Source organism: Phacochoerus africanus, chromosome 1, assembly GCF_016906955.1.
Source record: "Phacochoerus africanus isolate WHEZ1 chromosome 1, ROS_Pafr_v1, whole genome shotgun sequence".
NCBI classification, from domain to species: domain Eukaryota; kingdom Metazoa; phylum Chordata; class Mammalia; order Artiodactyla; family Suidae; genus Phacochoerus; species Phacochoerus africanus.
In genome coordinates this window covers 208,364,591-208,382,723 of record NC_062544.1, presented here as the reverse complement: position 1 = coordinate 208,382,723, position 18,133 = coordinate 208,364,591, and the positions used below count along the sequence as shown (strand labels likewise).

At 36.9% G+C, this 18,133-nt stretch overlaps 1 protein-coding gene across 3 annotated transcripts in view; it reads right to left on the bottom strand.

The window, feature by feature from the left end:
* Positions 1–18,133, bottom strand: part of IL1RAP (interleukin 1 receptor accessory protein) — a 136,212-nt gene that overhangs the window by 41,709 nt on the left and 76,370 nt on the right. For all 3 annotated transcript variants that reach the window (XM_047788801.1, XM_047788791.1, XM_047788783.1), the window contains exons 3-4: positions 10,114–10,399; positions 6,151–6,337 (exon numbers count right to left, since the gene is read on the bottom strand). In XM_047788801.1, the coding sequence (XP_047644757.1) occupies positions 6,151–6,337; positions 10,114–10,399 (473 nt within the window). The remainder of the gene's footprint in view (positions 1–6,150; positions 6,338–10,113; positions 10,400–18,133) is intronic.

The window sequence follows — 18,133 nt, the reverse complement described above, 5'->3', positions numbered from 1 at the left end:
TAAACTCAAAGTTTCCCCTGCTCTTCAAGGTGCCCAGACCCCTGGAACGTAGAGACTGGAGCACCCTCTCTGTGTCATTTCTGGAGAGCATGAGCCTTGAAACCACACAGAACTGGCCTGAAATCCCAGATTATCCTATTATGAGCTGGATTGTTTTTAATAAATTACATAAGATAATGTGAAATTATAAGATCTTCATACAGATTTCATAGTGTTGAATCTTGGAGCAATCACTGTGACCTTGGACAAAACACTCAACTATTCTACATCTCAGTTTCCTTGAGTATAAAATGTAGAAAACAGAAGAGAGTCCACTTCATGTTGAGATAATTGAGTGAAAGTATTAAAGCATTTGTAAGAATCCCTGTGCTTAATAAATATTAACAACTATTGTTTGTGTCTCTCAACATCTGTTTTCTAATCTATAAAAAGGATGATGTCTACCTTGAAGAGTTGTGATGACTATTATATTTGAGAACATTGAAAGTACCTAGCACAATGTATTCGACTAATAAACGGAAAGAAATGTTAGTTTCCCTTTTCCTCTTTCAGTTCATTGGTTTCCATCTTTCTGCTACCAGGAAAGCAAATTTGATGGAATGGATTAATGTGTTTTCACTCTTATAGAGTTATTTGTATTATTAAAAGAGACCATTTCTAGTGTCAAGGTAGGGTTGATAACAGCTGAAAGCAGGACTAAAATACTTTGGTGGATGCAAGGAGTGACTGTAGAAGGTTGAAAGCAAAAAATAATAGCATTGCTACACAGTGATAGAAAAAAGAGCTAACAAGAACCCCGGTTTTGTTCCCCAAACAGCAACACTCTTTGGAGTAAAGGTGACAGTCAATTACCAAAATGTAAAAAAATAAAAAGCAGTATTGGAGTTCCCGTTGTGGCTTGGTGGTAATGAGCCCAACTAGTATCCACGAGGATGGGGGTTCAATCCTTGGCCTCACTCAGTGGGCTAATGATCCAGCATTGCCGTGAGCTGTGGTGTAGGTCATAGACGTGGCTCGGATCCCATGTTGCTGTGGCTGTGATGTAGGCCAGCGGCTACAGCTGCAATTAGACCCCTAGCTTGGGAAACTCCATATGCTGCGGGTGTGGCCCTAGAAAAGAAAGAAAAGTAAGAAAGAAAGAAAGAGAGAGAGAGAGAGAGAAAGAAAGAAAGAAAGAAAGAAAGAAAGAAAGAAAGAAAGAAAGAAAGAAAGAAAGAAAGAAAGAAAGAAAGAAAGAAAGAAAATAAGCAGTATGACACACATCAGTAGCAACCTTTCCATAATCGGAGAATAGAAAGGACAGCTGGTTACTGGTTATCCTCTTTAGCCACCTGCACATTGTTGGGTATCCTCCATGGTGATGGTTTTACCACAATGACTTTTTCTTGGTCTTCTTTCCAGGCTTTCTATTTTCATTCACCCCATAAACATTCTCTCCAGATTTCAATCTTAGCCCTTTTCTCTTCTTACTTTATTTTTCCTTCCTAAGGGCTTCAATAATCTCATAGATTCATCCAGTTCTCTCTCACAAGATTTGACTTTTCTTATATGCTCCATACCCAAACACATATAACCACTACCTATTGGTCATTGCCACCTAGATGTCACACAGACAAGTCAAACTTGAGATGACATGATCTAAATTCATTACTTGCTATCAAAACTTGCTCCTCTTCTGCTCTTTGATATCTTGGTTAATAGCACAGACATTGGTCCAGTTCAAAATCCAGAAATCTGGAAATCACTGGAGAAACAGAGATGGATATGGCATAACTTTGCCCATGAAAAATACCAGTCTTGCAGAACACATGCATGCAAGTATGTCCCTTTTCTTAAATCCAATAATAGATCTGCTTTGACACTCTGGTAGAATTGAAAATTCTACTTTTTGATACAAATGAGAAACTGCATTTATAAACTTGTTTGAATTAAACTCTAAGGTCCTTTGGGACTACCTTGGGCAGGGCGTATAGTGCATATTCATTACCATGTCTTCCCAAACACGTGACATATTGCCTGGAACGCAGTTGATTTTCAACAAATATGTCTTGAATATATACATGAATAAATGACTACAAAACAATAAAGGAAGTGAAAAGTGACATTGAAACAGCACAAATAAATTGCAATGGGAGTCTAAGGGAAAATTTATTTTTAGCTGGAGAGAACAGGGAACATTTTGTGAAGAGGTAGAATTTGATTTGTTCTTAAGAAGGCAAAGAGGATGTTCCAGGCATAGGAGAGGCATGAGGAAAAAATGATAGCATGTACGTGAAAATAAAATTATTTTTTAAACCATAAAGTATTCAAAAAAAATACTGTATGTAGAAAAAGTGAATAGGGTCTCATTAGAAATGAGAGACCTTACTGCAAATAAATAGATGCACATATTTCTTTCATCTGGAAGATATATTACACTTAAATGATGTAAAATTGTTAACATAATTCTTTTAATCCTTTTTACTATGGAAAATTACAATTGTAGAGAGAACATACAGTATTCCCTGTACTCATAGCTAGGCTACAAAATACCAATTCAGGCTATGTCTTATTTCATTTATACCCATTCACTGCATCCAATATTATTTCAAAGAAATCAAAGATATTATTTAATTTCATTTGTAAATATTTCTGTGTGTATTTCTAAATGACAAGAGCCCTTCTGCGAACTTAACTACATTACCGTTATCATAATTTAAAAAGTAATTGATAATTCATCGATGTCATCAACATTCTGTCTCCATTCATATTTCCTTGACATTCTCATAACTTGTTTTATAGTTTGTTTGAATAAAACATGATCCAATTAAGGTCCATACATTGCAACTAGTTATTATATATCTTAAATCACTCTTCTCTGTCTCCCCATCCTATCTCCCTTCCTTTTAATCAATTTATTACGGAATAAAGCATCATACGAAAAACACTCAAAACATATATGAGTTAATTATTTAGCATAAAGCAAATTTCTTTGTAACCACCACTCAGGTCCAGGAATAGAACATGGCCAGTCACCCTTGAAAATCTTCTGAGTGTCCCATGCCAATTACACCTTTTTTACCACCCTCCAAAGTAGCAACTATCTATACTTTCCTGAAATAATCACTCCCTTGTTTTCATTTACAATTTTATCATATATGCATCCTTAGACATTAGAGTCTTGTCCATTACAGTGTTTTAAATGTGGTTTATGTTACTTGTAATCTCTACATTCCCACTTCATGCCTTTCTTTTTCTTACAGTTTATCTGTTGAATAACCCAAGATATTTAGCCTATAAGGTTTCTCACAATTTAGATTTTGCTGATTGCAAACTCTTGGTTCAAATCAATACATTTCTCTGTTCTCTATATTTCCTGCAAAATAGTGGTAGGATCCAGACTCAGATTTAATCCATTTGGCACAATTATAGGTAATATTGTGTTCTTTCATTAGAAGGAAGATGTCTGGCTATTTCTCTTCTTATGATATTAGCAGTCATTGATGCATAATGCTCAGATTTAGTAATTCACTGGGGTTTGCAAAGTGATTACATTCTTTTATAAAAACACACTTTCCTGCCCTATTTCATTACTCGAGATACATTTCCCATAGAAAATGAAGAATAAAACCTTGATTTTACCCCTTTAACTATATTTTCAAGATAACGTATTTATTCCCATCATCATCCAAATGTGGCCAATTAAATATTTTGAAGTATCATTATGAACTTATGGATTTAAACTTAATTTATGAGAGTCAACCTATCGCAGTCAATATACTTACTAGTGCTTAAATTGGTCCATTTTTGGCCAATGGAAAACTCTTAAAGTTAGTACTGTCATTTCATTAATGGCTTAAATGGAGACAGATGCTAAAATTTTCAACTAGGATTATGGAATTGCTTATTTCTTTTGATTTTGTCAACTTTTCTTTCATGTATTTTGAAACATTGTTATTAATTGCTTTTTTTAATTTAATTTAATTTAATTTAATTTAATTTAAGGCCGCATCTGCAGTATATGGAAGTTACCAGGCTAGGGGTCAAATTGGAGCTGCAGATGCTGGCCTACACCACAGCCACAGCAACGCCAGATCCCAGATGCATCTGCGACCTACACCACAGCTCAGGGCAATGCCAGAATCTTAACCCACTGAGTGGGGCCAGGGATTGAACCTGCAACCTCATGGATACTAGTCAGTTCATTAACCCTGAGCCACAACAGGAACTCCGTTTTTATTATTTTTAGGCCTTATTGATGAATGGACTCTGTTTATTCTGAAGCCTTAGCTCTCATAATAGTAAGCATCCTAGGGACTACTTTATATGATATTGGTATATCCATTCTAACCTTTTTATTTTTATTCATCATTTGTTTTTGATTAATTTTTTCTCCCTTCCATTTTCTTTTCATCCTAAGGCATTATTTGTTGTGTTCATTTGTTGTCATGTTCCTCTTAGTTTAGCTTTATTTCTGAAATAATTTATTTTATGTTTTTACCAAGTTATATAATTTCTGAACTTTTTTGTCTTATTTATTTGTGATTCTTTCCCATCATTTATCTCTTCTCAATAACTTTGTGCCCCTTTTCTTTTTTCAGCCTCACACACAGCATGCAGAAGTTCTGAGGCTAGGGATTAAACCTGCATCACAGCAGTGACCTGAGTCACAACAGTGACCTGAGTCCTAAACCTGCTGAACCACCAGGGAACTCCCATGCCCATGTTTTAAAGAGTAGGTAATGATATGTTCTTCTGGCATGCTTTATTTTTTTATATATAAATGTTATTCTATTTCATATTCTCCTTTTTTTCTTATAATTTTAAATGAGATTTTATCTTGATTCTTCTTGTTGCTTATTATTTTGTAAAACTAGTTTTTTTTTTCTGAGCTTTAGGAATTGGCAGGATTATTCAACTTCACAGAAATCCCTCTTCAAATCTAAGGTCTTAAGATTTCCTGACTCTGTTCTGTTCCTCCAATCTCAGCCAGCTCTCTTTCCTTCCTCCACATTGTCTTGATCCTGTTTATTTTGATTCCACTCCCAGTTTTTTCTCAGTGTGGGTGGTTGTTTTTCACAGTTCCGAGAACCTAGAACTATTCCAGTTCCTTCAGAATGTCTTGCTATAGGCCCTCTTGACTCACTATCAGAGAACAAAACCCCTCCTAGTTTTAGCTGCTATTCCCAAATTGGTTCATCATACTTTTCAGTGAGCACCACTGGCTTCTGGGGGGCTCTCTTGTTCTCAAGCCTGCCAGATACTACATTTCCTTTCCTATAGACACTAATTCTACATGGATCACATTGGTGACTTATCTCACTTGCTTTATTGAAAGTGATTCTTGGGAGTTCCTGCTGTGGCTCAGTGGTAATGAACCTGACTAGTATCCATGAGGATGCGGGTTTGATCCCTGCCCCCAATCAGTAGGTTAAAGATCTAGCATTGCTGTGCACTGTGGTGTAGGTTGCAGATACGGCTGGGATCTGGCATTGCTGTGGCTGTGACGTAGGCAGCAGCTGCAGCTCCAATCTGACCCCTACCCTGGGAACTTCCATATGCTGTAGGTGTGTCCCTAAAAGGAAAAGAAAAAAGAAAAGAAAGTGATTCAGATAACTTGTCACTGAGTTTTGTTTTAAATGTTGTCCGGGAGTTTTTGGCTTTGGCTCAGGTGGATATTTGAAGAGATCAGAAAACTCTGCTGCTGCCACAAGTGCTATCTTTCAACACTTTCATTTTTGATTAAATACTTCCTAAAGCTCTCAAATGTGAAAGGGTCTTCAAATGGACTGTGTCCACAAAGGAGAGCAAAAATGAAAACATATATAAGTGATAAAATGCAGTATGGATGAACCAAAGAGTTGAAATTCACCAGATGAATTAGCAGCTTCTGACTTCCCTTAGAAGTGGGCAACATTTCTGAGATTGTGTTTCATAGGAAGTTAACAGAAACCGGGTAGTTCCGGTAGTCCAGTGGACATAGTTTAAGACATGGTGGGTTGTGGCAAAACATCTCCACCATTTCCTTTAAAATGATACAAGGTGAGGAAGCAGAAAAAAATCTGTTTAAAGTTATTAAGGAAGAAATAATGATGAGAAAAATATTGGTTTTTATGTTAATAAATAATCGTTATCATCTTAGAGAGGGTAAATGTCCTCTAGTTTGCTTACCATATACCAAGTGATGGTTGGTTTGACACTGGGAGGAAAAAATCCATCTACATTTGGACAAGTGATCTTCTGAACACCATATTCTAAATACAGTCTATGCACTGGAACTTTCATGGGAGAATTGAAGCAGTTATCTTTTTGAACCACTTCCAGAGGAAATGCAACTTTACTGCAATATGTGGTATTCCTGAAAAGAAAAAAAAAAATGCAATGAATGGGCAGTCTCATTTGCAATCGTTTTGATGCAGCAAATACATGACAATGAGCTGAATGAAGTACTGCTATGTATTGAAACTTTATTTATATATTAAATTCTTGTAACAATTAAATGTGTTACAGAGGTATACCAGTTGACATCAAAGAATAAAAACAGATACAATTAACTACTAGTGAGACTAAAATATTTTCATTTTTACATATATTCCTAAACATACCTATGCCTGTATGTATAATGTTTATATGTATACATTATAAATAAATATGATTCATATATGTTTAATTTTACCCTTAAAATGCTCTCAATAATACTCAGTACTATTTTTCCCTTAGTAATCTAGCTTTTTTCCCTAGTAATCTTAGCTTTTTTCCCTAGTAATCTTATTTCTGAAGATTTTTTTCACATGATAGACGTAAGGGAAAGTGAGAAGAGAGAGATAGCATGATCAAATATGCCCATCCAGTGCTACTTCAGCAACGAAGATATTGGAATCAACAGAAAAATCCACGAAAAGGAACATTATAAAGAAAATCATGGTACAACCATCCAAAGTTGTACACATCCATTAAACAAGATCAGGCATAAAGAAAAAAACCAATAAACATGTAAAATGCATTAAGATGGCTGGGGAACTGTATTTATATCTTTAATGTTTACATAAGTTGTTTTATCCACCTGGAGGGTTCTTCTTTTCCCATCGCTCCGCCTTTGACTAGGTGGTCTTTGCCATCCTCTACACACTTCATACCTAAATTAGGTCTCTCATTCTCTTAACATCTTGGACAATTCCTTCATTGAACTGACCACAGTTCAAACAAGGACAGGACCATATGTGTTTTCTTTTATTTCCTGCATCTAATACAGTGTCTAAACTTTCATTAGGCACTAAATATTCATTCAATAGATGCAATATATAGGTAAACAATAAAGGGAACATAGATAATAAAAATAAGTGGTTTTTTTCAGGGTGATATGTAAATGGGTTATTCACTGCCCACCCTTTTTTGTGATTTCTATTTAATACATATCACATATTCAATAACTCATGAATTAAACCTAAAGCCAGTGGAAGGTGTGGGGGAATCCATTACCCTCCCCAAGATGGAAGGAGTGAGGGTTTAAAGTTGATTTGTGACAATGGTGATAAGGTGGAAAGGGAGCTTGGAAGGCATGAGCTTTACCTGCAAATAACAAGAGGTCTACTAAGTAGAAGTATTCTATAGGTGGAAATTATAGAAGTTATACACTTCAGCTTAACAAGGTATGTTTTCTGACTACAAAAACAAAGTGACGAACAATGGCTGGACTGACTTTTCTAGCTCCGTATTCAAATCTAGATGTTATCTTAATAGAAGTTTTGGAGCAAGAATATAAGCAGTAAAATAATGGAGGAAGAATCTTAACTTTACAGCCTTAACAACATCAGAACTATGATTTCACAGGGTTCAGTTTAAGGTCAATCTCAGTTTAGGAAACACTATAGGGCAATAGGAATCTTCTGATGCCCCCATCCCATAAGCTCAATTCTAGATTTCCTGTGGAGATGTAGAAGATAGGCAGATAAGTAAATGGAATAGATATCAATATAGAAATTGATAAATAACATTAAAGATATACTCAGGTTTTAATGGCCATAAGCCTAGCCCCTATAATGTAAAATATAAAAAAAGGCCGGGAGAGTTTGGGAAAGAGATCTGGAGAAGTAGTGGGTTGCTAAGGGGAAAAAAATAGAGCTCCTGAAGCACTAGAATACACAGTAGAGACCAAGGTCAACAAGAAAGATACTGAGGACCCCTTCCCAGATATTTACTGAAGTCCATGTGTGAAATGTTAACGAGTTAGCAAGTATCACAGATGAAGAGGAGCTCAAAGAACATTTAGGCCAACTTTCTTATCAGGTGGGTATAGATAACAAAGCTGTATTGGAACGTTAAACAAGGGACACATGAGTATTTCAGGCTCCTTGGAAGCCCCCACACTGGTCTAGACATCACTCTAATAAAATTAAAGAGGCAGGTGAAAGCCTCAGAAGGAATTTAAGAGGTTACACGAGACTCCCAAGGCCACGATCTAAAAGTCTTTTTCTTAGTCCATTTTCACTAAATCATAACCTTGTTTAAATTCATCAAAACAGAGCCATAATTCTTCAGGAGAGAACAGATAACATCCACGAGAGAAAAGAAGCATTCAGAAGAAAGCCTGAGATTACCTATCTTTCTGTTAGGTTATTCTGTTATGTTGTTATGTTATCCAGCTCTATTATTATGGGCTGAATTGTGTTCCCAAAATTTACATGTTGAAGTTGAGCAGCTTAGAATGTGACTATATTTGGAGAGAGGCCTTGGAAGAGGTAATTAAGGTAAAATGTGCTCATATGGGTGGGCCATAATCCAACACGACTGATGTCATTATAAGAGGAGAGCAGGACACAGAAAACGCAGAAAGGAGATGATGTGAAGACATGGAGAGAAGATGGCCATCTAGAAACCAAGGAGATGAATGAAACCAACCCTGCTGATAACTTGACTTTGGAATTCTAGCCTCCAGAACCATAAGAAAACATATTTCCATCTTTAAGCCACCTGGTATGCTGTATTTTGTTACGGTACCATAGGCAAGCCAATGTACTTATTAAATAGTAGGAAATTGTGTTTTTAAAAAATAGGTAACCCAGGGGTTCATACTGTGGTGCAGTGGTATTGGTGGTGTCTACAGTGCCAGGATGCAGGTTCAATCTTTGGCCTGGCACAGTGGGTTAAACGATCTGGCATTGTCCCAGCTGTGGCACAGGTTGCGACTGTGGCTGGGATCTTACTCCTAGCCTGGGAACTCCCTATGGCACAGGGCAGCCAAAAAGGAAAAAAGTAATACAAAATTAAAAAAATAAAAAATTCTGCAACCAAGATTAGAGTTTAAAAAACAAAGTAAAGCCTGGAAGCTAAAAAGAAAACTCCAGGGGGGGGAAAAAAAAAAAAAAGAGAGAGAGAGAGAGAGCCAAAGAACTAACCCTTAAAATGATTATTCTTCAGAAGAGCCTCAGTTTTTTCAGGATTTTTTTTTTTTTGTTCACAGCAAAAGCAACATTAATCTGTTGTAAAAGATACATAGGTATAGTGCGAAGCAAAATTCAAAATCTACGTGGACTTTCATGAAGAAAAGGAGATTTGAAAGAAATTTTGCAGCAACGGTAGGATGTTTTGGATTACATTCTTAGATTCCCAGAGATCTGGTGTTCATTTGCTTTTTAGGGGAATTTTAGTGGAAAAGTTAGAAAAGTATTGCTCTAAGTGCATTTGATGCCTCTCTAATATCCCTTCCCCTATATGGCAACCTGAGGCTTTACCCAGTGCCCGGTGCTTTAAAAGCTGCGAGAATGACAGATATGAATGGGCCCTCCGGTCTGCCCTGCTCATTGTCTAAGGAACAGATATACCTCTAGATGAGGCAGAAGTACAGGCAGGTTCCAGTGTCAGGGAAAGGGAACACATGAACATGGCTCCATCTCTAGATAACCTTGATGTACCTCAGGTTTGAAAAGGAATCACCTGGGGAGGATGTTCTCAGAAGCACAACCATTTTCACTGCACATCTCTTTCAGTGAACCCCGGCTAAGCCACTGAGGTAAGGCGTAACTGTTTCTTCATGGTCCCTCCTTCCCCTTCCCAGCTTTGCAGCTCATGCATCATCCAGATAAAGGTTCACGAATGAAAAGGAACAGAGAAGGTCACCACCAGGGGTCAAACTACCTTAACATGCAGGTATAGTTGCCCGTGTCATTGAGGAGTGTGGGCCGGAACCAGAGCACATCTTTCTCCTTACTAATGCGGTTCTCAGGGAGGCGGAAGTTAATCGGCTCCTCAAGGTCTCGGTCCTGCCTAGTCCAATACCAGATCAGAGTAAGACCTGCTGAATGGGCTGTGCTGTAGTTATATTTCAAGAAGTGTTCAAAGAGTGGGCACTTGATACGAGCTGGCTCGTCTTCAAACACTTGGATATGCCTCATGGTATCTAGTCCCCAGTCATCGCAGCGTTCTGGAACAATCAAAAAGAAAGAAAAGGCAGATGAATCATCTCACCTCCAGAGAACACACCATCTTCTTAGGACAACCCTAGTCTTTTCCAGGATTCTCTTCTCTGGTCATATCCACTAGCCCTTTTCTAATAAATGCATGTAATAGCTGTGGTGTGAAGAGATGACTCCTTCCTTTATCATCTTTTGACTGTCTCTTGGGTAACAACGATGTGATGTGATAGCTTGATTCTGTCGCACCCTACAAGGTATAGGAGAGAATCTCATCTGGAAAAGAAATCATGTGCACTTTCATTCCTCTGGAGACAAAGGAGATTCTAAGGAGAAAATTATAACTGAAAAGACAACCCTCTACGACTTTCAATTTTCCCCTGGTCTCCTAATTTTTTACTAGATCTTCACTGTCCAGTAGCAATAAGATGCAAGACACATATTTAATTTTAGATGTCCTAGCTGTCACATTAAAGGAATTGGAAGAAGTAGGGAAATTAATTTTTATAATGTTTTATTAAACCTGATATATCCCAAACACCCCCAAATATGAGTTAGCTATTTTAATATCTATATTCTTTTTTGTAATAAATCTTCAAAATTCAATTAATTTTTTACACTTATTGCACATCTCAACTTGGATTAGCAATGCGTGTCTACTACTATTAGACTGGACAGCCCAAACTGACTAAAATACACAGGAACACTTACTTGTAAATAAAAGACTACAGGGAGTAGAACAGAGGCACCCCAGCCGGCAGTTACCCACCCCGACTCCAGAACCATAGCTGTCAGACCCTTCTACAGCTGATCAAAGATGCAAGTGCAAGCCCAGCCGACATCAACTGAGCCAAACTTATGTCAGCAGAACTGCCCAATCTATAGATGCATGAACAAAAACACATGTGCAGTAAATTAAATGAAGTTTGTGACTGCTTATTCGGCAACATTTTTGAAGTAGCAGACGACTGATAGAACTACTAAATTAGTGGCTACTTTAATTTTAATAAAAGCAAAGAATATGAAGCATTATGACTTGCAAAAGGTTTTATAAGCAATACATTTCTAAGTAAATAATAGAGCTCTAGGACATTTAACAGACTGACTTTTCTAAGACTCAACAAATTACTATTATTTATAATTGCTATACTTTCATTTAGAAACACCTTTTAAAATCCAATATAATAGAGAAATAACTGGAAAGATCAAAATGTTGTTCACATTAATACAAATTTGATAATAAAATATTTTTATAAAACATCTGTCATAACATTCTTTAAACATATTTTCATTAAAACTGCAAAGCTGCAGAATGAGCTCATTCAGTTTATAAGTTATAACCATAGCTTTTTTTTTTCAGATAAATGTCAGATTGAATACATGCATCCAATTTCACTCCTTTATGAAATTCCATTAAAACTAAAGTAATTTTTCAAGACATAACCACAAGTGATAGCAATATCAAGAGAAAAGGCAATAGCAACATCAAAATGCACAAGAGGTGACCAGCTTAGCCTATTAAAATTGAAAAATCCTAAATGAGAAAGGGAAAGCTGTAGAACAAACTGATCTGCAACGCAAACACAGAAATGATCCGGGAGAAGAAACTATCGCTACCAAGATTAGTAATCATTACTTCCTTAATACATAAAATTTCTGGATTTTCTTCCTAGATATATCGCAAGATTGTACTTTTACGCCCTTCTGAAGTAAGAGGGTGCCATGTGACCTACTTTGGCCAAAATGATGTAGTGAGTGTTACCTGTGGTAGGTATTTTAAAAACCAGAGTATATTTCACCAAGCTTCCTTTTCTTCTGCCTTGGCAAACATGAAGGTACAGACTTGAGGACCCCTTAAGCTTGTTTCCCTTGATATAAATGACAAAATGCAGAGTTTGGCTATTTTAAGTAATAGAGGATTAGGATTTGCTTACAACCAATATGAATAATCTAGCCTATCCTGGTGAATGCAACCAAATACCTTAAAAATGAGCACATAGGGAGAATGGTAATAATGGATGAAAGCTATGTCAAAAAGTGACATCTTTTGCTCCAACTCTATTCTCCCAGCACTAAACTTTCCCACTGAGCAACAAGGGTAGGAACAGCCAGACCTTTACCCTCTAAGCAGAAGGACAAATGAAACTCCTATAGGAAATATGACCACTTTTAGAAGAAATATCTAACAAACTAACAAGTGTCAGAAGTTTTTTTTTTTTTAAACAATGTGTACGGCCATATCATCCAACAGAAAAGCTCAAGTTTAACAAGCCTCACACTCACATTTAGGATTTTAACCAGCATCATTTCTTCTTAAACATGAACAAATGGCCCTGAGACATCTAAGAAAAATCTCTACTATAAAAGGTAACATCCAAAGAAACACTGTAAGAGAAAATTTGATAAAACCAAGATTATTTAAGAAAAAGAAATAAAAAAATCTATCATTAGCTTCCTCAGAGAGATAAGAAAATTTTTGCATTCTTGAAGCAAGAAGAGAATGATGTAACGGAGGAATATTCAGAGAAAAACAAAGCTCATTTAAATTAAAAATATGATTGGAGAAAATAAAAATTTAATAAATGATATGTTTGGAAGTTAAAGTTGAGAATTTTCTAAAAAGCAGAGTAAAAAGAAGAATAAATAGAAAATAGACCCCCAAAAAAGCAAGAAGACCAGTCCAGGAGTCTCAACATCTTAATAACAGAAGTCCCGAAAGGAAAGCAAAAAACAAAGAAGAAGGTTTCAATTAAATAATTCAAAGTAAAAACAAATCTCAGAACTACATAACCTTTTAAATTAAAAAGACCTGTCAACTGTCTCAGCACAGTGGATAAAAAGAGACTTACAGCACAAACATTTTTTTTTAAACTGTGCAAAAAGAAAAGGTTATATAAAATACCAGTGAATAAGAAAGAGGAAAAAACAATCATGTGCAAAATACTGGGAATCAGAACGGCTTTGAAACTCTCAAAAACAAACCTGGAAACCAGAAGGTAATGAAGCAATATATCTAAAGGTAAATTATTTCCAATCTTGAATCTAAACCCAACAAAACAATAAAGTGTGAAAGTGAACCTTTCAGACACATAAAGACTCAGTGATTTTATATCCCCTGTATTCTTTATCAATAAGCTTCTGGGGCATTTGCACCAATAAAATGAGAAACATAAAGAAAGAGGAAAACATGAGATCAAGGAGTAGAGGATCCAATTAAAGAGAGAAAGGAAAGAACTCCCTGAATAACAGCGAAGGAGATCCCAGGATAACAGCTATACAGCAGGGCTTGATAGTAAATCTGTATAAATAGAAAAAAGTGGATGTTCCCAATAAAGAAAAAATAAGTGTAACTAATGTTTTATGTGATTAGATTAGCACTGTGAAAAATTACGCTGAAAGGTAACTGAAATGTATGAAAATAGTTACCAAAAGATACAAATTAGAGTAAGCATGTAAAAGTAAAGCAATTCATAACTTCAAAAAATAAGAAAGGTAACATAATCACAGTTCATTAATATTTGAGGACATGTTAATTTAGTGATTATTGATTCAAACAAATATTGTAATAGTATTATGTAGAGAGGAATGATTAAGCAAAGCAAAGGGGATAGCATTTGAGGAAAGACAATCCTCATTTACTATAATTTTAAAAATGAAAAGGTAATGCACAGGGTTGACTAAATGAAAAATAACAATATACACACAATATACACAAATTGGTTAGCCAACTATAGAGGGTAAATGCCAAAAGAAATAAAATACTCAACACTGGTTGTCTCTGAAGAAGAGAACTAGTGGAAATGAGGAAATTATGACAGAAAGAATGCAATTATTTTGGTATTTTTTTTTTTTTGTCATTTTTGGCTGTCCCTAGGCACATTCAGTTACCTACCAGGCCAAGGATCAGATCACAGCCACAGTTGCCACCTAGGCGGAAGCTAGTGCAATGCCAGATCCCTAACCCGCTGTGCGGGGCCAGAGATCAAACCCACATCCCAGTGGCTCCCAAGATGCCACTGATCCTGTTGCACTACAGTGGGAGCTCCTGATATACCTTTTAATATATTGGCCTTAAAAATCTTCTGTTCATGACTTGCTTTGAAAGCAATTAAAACATTAATTAGAATAAAAAGAGAGAAGGAAAGGCAGAAAAAAATATCTACCACGTAGTACAATCTGAAAAGTGATTTTCATCGTCAAACCATCCTAGTCATACCTACTTAGCGTAAGAAAACAGTATTGATTTTATTTTCCTAATTTTAGAAATTGTATTAATATGGATTGGCATGATAATCACTCATTTTTGAATTACAAGGTATAATTTAAAAGAGAGAGAAACAGTTTGCAGCTGCTGGAGTCTAGAACTTCAGTATATTAAGTTTGTTGTCTGGGTGAAATAAGATGCTACTGCCTTCTGCATTTCATTAAAATATTCTTTAGGCTGTTCCTTTTTTTTTTTTTTTTTTTTTTTTTTTGCTTTTAAGGGCCAGATGTGCAGCATATAGAAGTTCTGAGGGTAGGGGTCAAATCAGATCTGTAGCTGCTGGCCTACACCACAGCCACAACAATGCCAGATCCAAGCCATGTCTGCAACCTACACCACAGCTCAGGGACAGCTCTGGATCCTTAACCCACTGAGCAAGGACAGGGATCGAAACCTTCAACCTCATGGGTATTAGTCGGGTTAGCCATAACAGGAACTCCTCTTTATGCTGTTACTAAAGTCATCTGTCTCTCTCAAGAGCTCTGATTGTTCAAATTTGGATAATTTTAGAGGCAAGGCCATGAAATGAAAAGGATCATCCTTTCTGTAAACCCACTATACAATATATCTCAATTCATATCACCCCAACCTGGGTCAGTAGAACACATTTCTTTTTCTTTTTCTTTTTTTTCTTTTTTTTTGCTTTTTAGGGCCGTACTCGCAGCACACGGAGGTTCCCAGGCTAGGGGTCAAACCGGAGCTACAGCCGCAGGTGTACATCATAGCCACAGCAACGTGGATTCCAAGCCACACCTGCGACCTACACCAGAGCTCACAGCAATGGCGGATCCGTAACCCACTGAGCAAAGCCAGGGATCAAATCCGCAACCTCATAGTTCAAATTCACATTCGCTGTGAATACCAGTAGAACGCATTTCTGCTATCACGGTTCACTCTTAACAGGTGCACTGGTAAATTGAAGAGAGGGAGAAAGCCCTTCTGGGGGTCAATGGTACCTTGACCAAAGGAGACTTTCTGACACCAAGGATATAAATAATTACTTTGGCCCTGGTGATTCTTTACGGCCCGAAGCAATAGTGAATAGCAAGAGAGATAATAAGGGGAAGGTGAATTTTTCTCTTAAAAAGTAGGAGAATACTAGCTGTGAAAAGGGAGATGGAAAGGAGAGCTAGTGTGACATCTCAATCACAAGCCATGTACTCGGGCACACTGATTTAGGAAGAAGTGTGAAACGGGAAAGTTGGTGATCAACGGGGCAGACTGGCAGAAACTAGCTAAATGTTCATTTATCCTGTTTCTCTTTCCAGGCGCATAATAAAACCTACAAATCCTTAGCAATTGGTTTGGAGCCATGTGATCTGGTTCTGGTCAATGACTGTGGCCAGAAATGCTGTGCAACTTGAGACGCCCAGGCTCTTTTTCTTTTCCTTCCATGGAGTCCTTGAAGGCCAGAGATTTTTGAAAAAGTCCAGCATCACAAGATGGAAGGAGCCTGGATTCCTGCCATTAGTCAAAGGAGAGCAATCGGCAAAGCCATCTCACTTTTCAAGGAGTTGTTACTATTAAGCCAAATCTATTGTTTAAGCTGAGAAATGGAGGATGTAATTTGTTACAACAACTAGTATTGACTAATAAAGGAAGGCAGAGTTTTCCTTTCAAAACATAACAAAAAATCAAGAGCAAACAAGAGTTATCTTTAAATCAGCATTTGTTAAAGGCTCTTTCATACTAAAGTTTAAATACAGATCAACCACCAAGAATTTTGGCTGATTCCATGGACCTAATATCTTTCCAACCAAACTAAATGCAATGCAGTGTCAAAGGGGAAAGACAGCATTATACCTGCTACACATCTCCCTTATAGAGTGTTTCACGGGCTAAATGAACATCTCTGTAAAGTGACTCTGACTCCTTTATAATAGGCACCCAAAACACACATATTAGTATTAGTAAACATTAGCAAAAAAGATATCATCGTTGAGTATTTTCTTTGGGGTATTTGCCCATTTGAAATTAGTTCTGTGAGTTTTTTAAGTTTCCTGAGCTAGCCACCTGAGAGCATTTTGTCAGAGCTTTTTAAATTATTCAATGAACAAATGAAAATAAAATCTATGGCAACGGGCTGGAGTGTCATGTAATACCAAATTAATTATATGATTCACTGCAGGCACTCGCCGAAAAAAAGACTAGGGAAAAAGGCTGTTATGCAAAAGATTTGTCTCTAATAACAGCAAAGGGAATTTAGTGAATTACTGGCACAGTGAATTACTTTTTGTTTATAATGTCCCGTCTTATCCAGTTTACTCCAGAGTGGAAGTCCTCTCTAAAGTGGCCCCTCAACGTGGAGAAACACAAAATGATCATTTCCCTCAGCCAAAGGATTTCTTAAGGCTGGGGCTTGGTGGCACAGAGGCCTAATGGAAATGTGCAAAGCCACCTCAAAGCCAAGTCACTGGAAAATCCAACCCACGCTCCTGACAGCAATTAGCATTTATATAGCAGGGTATACATTTTAACTAATTAATCTCACAACACCCTCTTGGGCTTTCATGCCCATTCCCACATTACATGCCAGGAAACGAAGACAGAGAGATTAATTGACTTACTTTTGCCTGAGTGGTGGCACAAATAAAAGCTGCCTGAACGTAGATCTGAGAGGCTTGTCCCAAAGCTATGTTCACACATTTAAAGCAAGAGATTTCCCACAGGACAGCCACTCATATATTGGTATTTATTAAATATTTACTGAAAACCTGTTGTGAGCAAGGCATTGTCTCAAGTACCATGGTATAGAGACATAAAAGAACTCAAGAGGCTCAGATATAGGGGGAAAAAAAGAGGAAACGTTTTAAATACTGGAAACTAAAGTGGAATTAGTTTCTATATGTATTATTCGCCCTGTGCCACTTAACTTGTCATCTAATCTTGGACAAAATGCTTCCCCTCTTAGACTCAGATTCTGCATGTGCAATATGCCTATGTTATAGTGCCATATAGAAATCAAAGGGCCAGACATAAGAAAGATGCTCAGTACACATTAGCTGGATCTGCATGATAAATCTGAATGGGTCTTTGTCTGTTAAGAAGTTAACAACTTTAGGGTGCCTGTATCACTTTATGTTCACAGCAGCACTGTTCACAATAGCCGAGACATGGAAACTATTTAAATGTCCATTGACAGATGAATGGACTAAGAAAATGCAGTACATACATACAATAGAACACTACTCAGCCATAAAAAAGAATGAAACAATGTCATTTGCAGCAACATGGATGCAGCTAGAGATTATAACACTAAATGAAGTTGGAAAGAGAAAGACAAATAGTTTAGGATATCATTACAAGTGGAATCTAAAATATGGCACAAATGAACTTATCTACAGAGCAGAAACAGCTTCACAGTCAGAACATCCCTGTGGCTGCCAAGGGAGTGGGACTGGGAGGGGCTGGGAGTTTGGAGTTAATAGATGCAAACTATTACATTTAGAATGGTAAACAACAAGGTCCTACTGTATAGCAC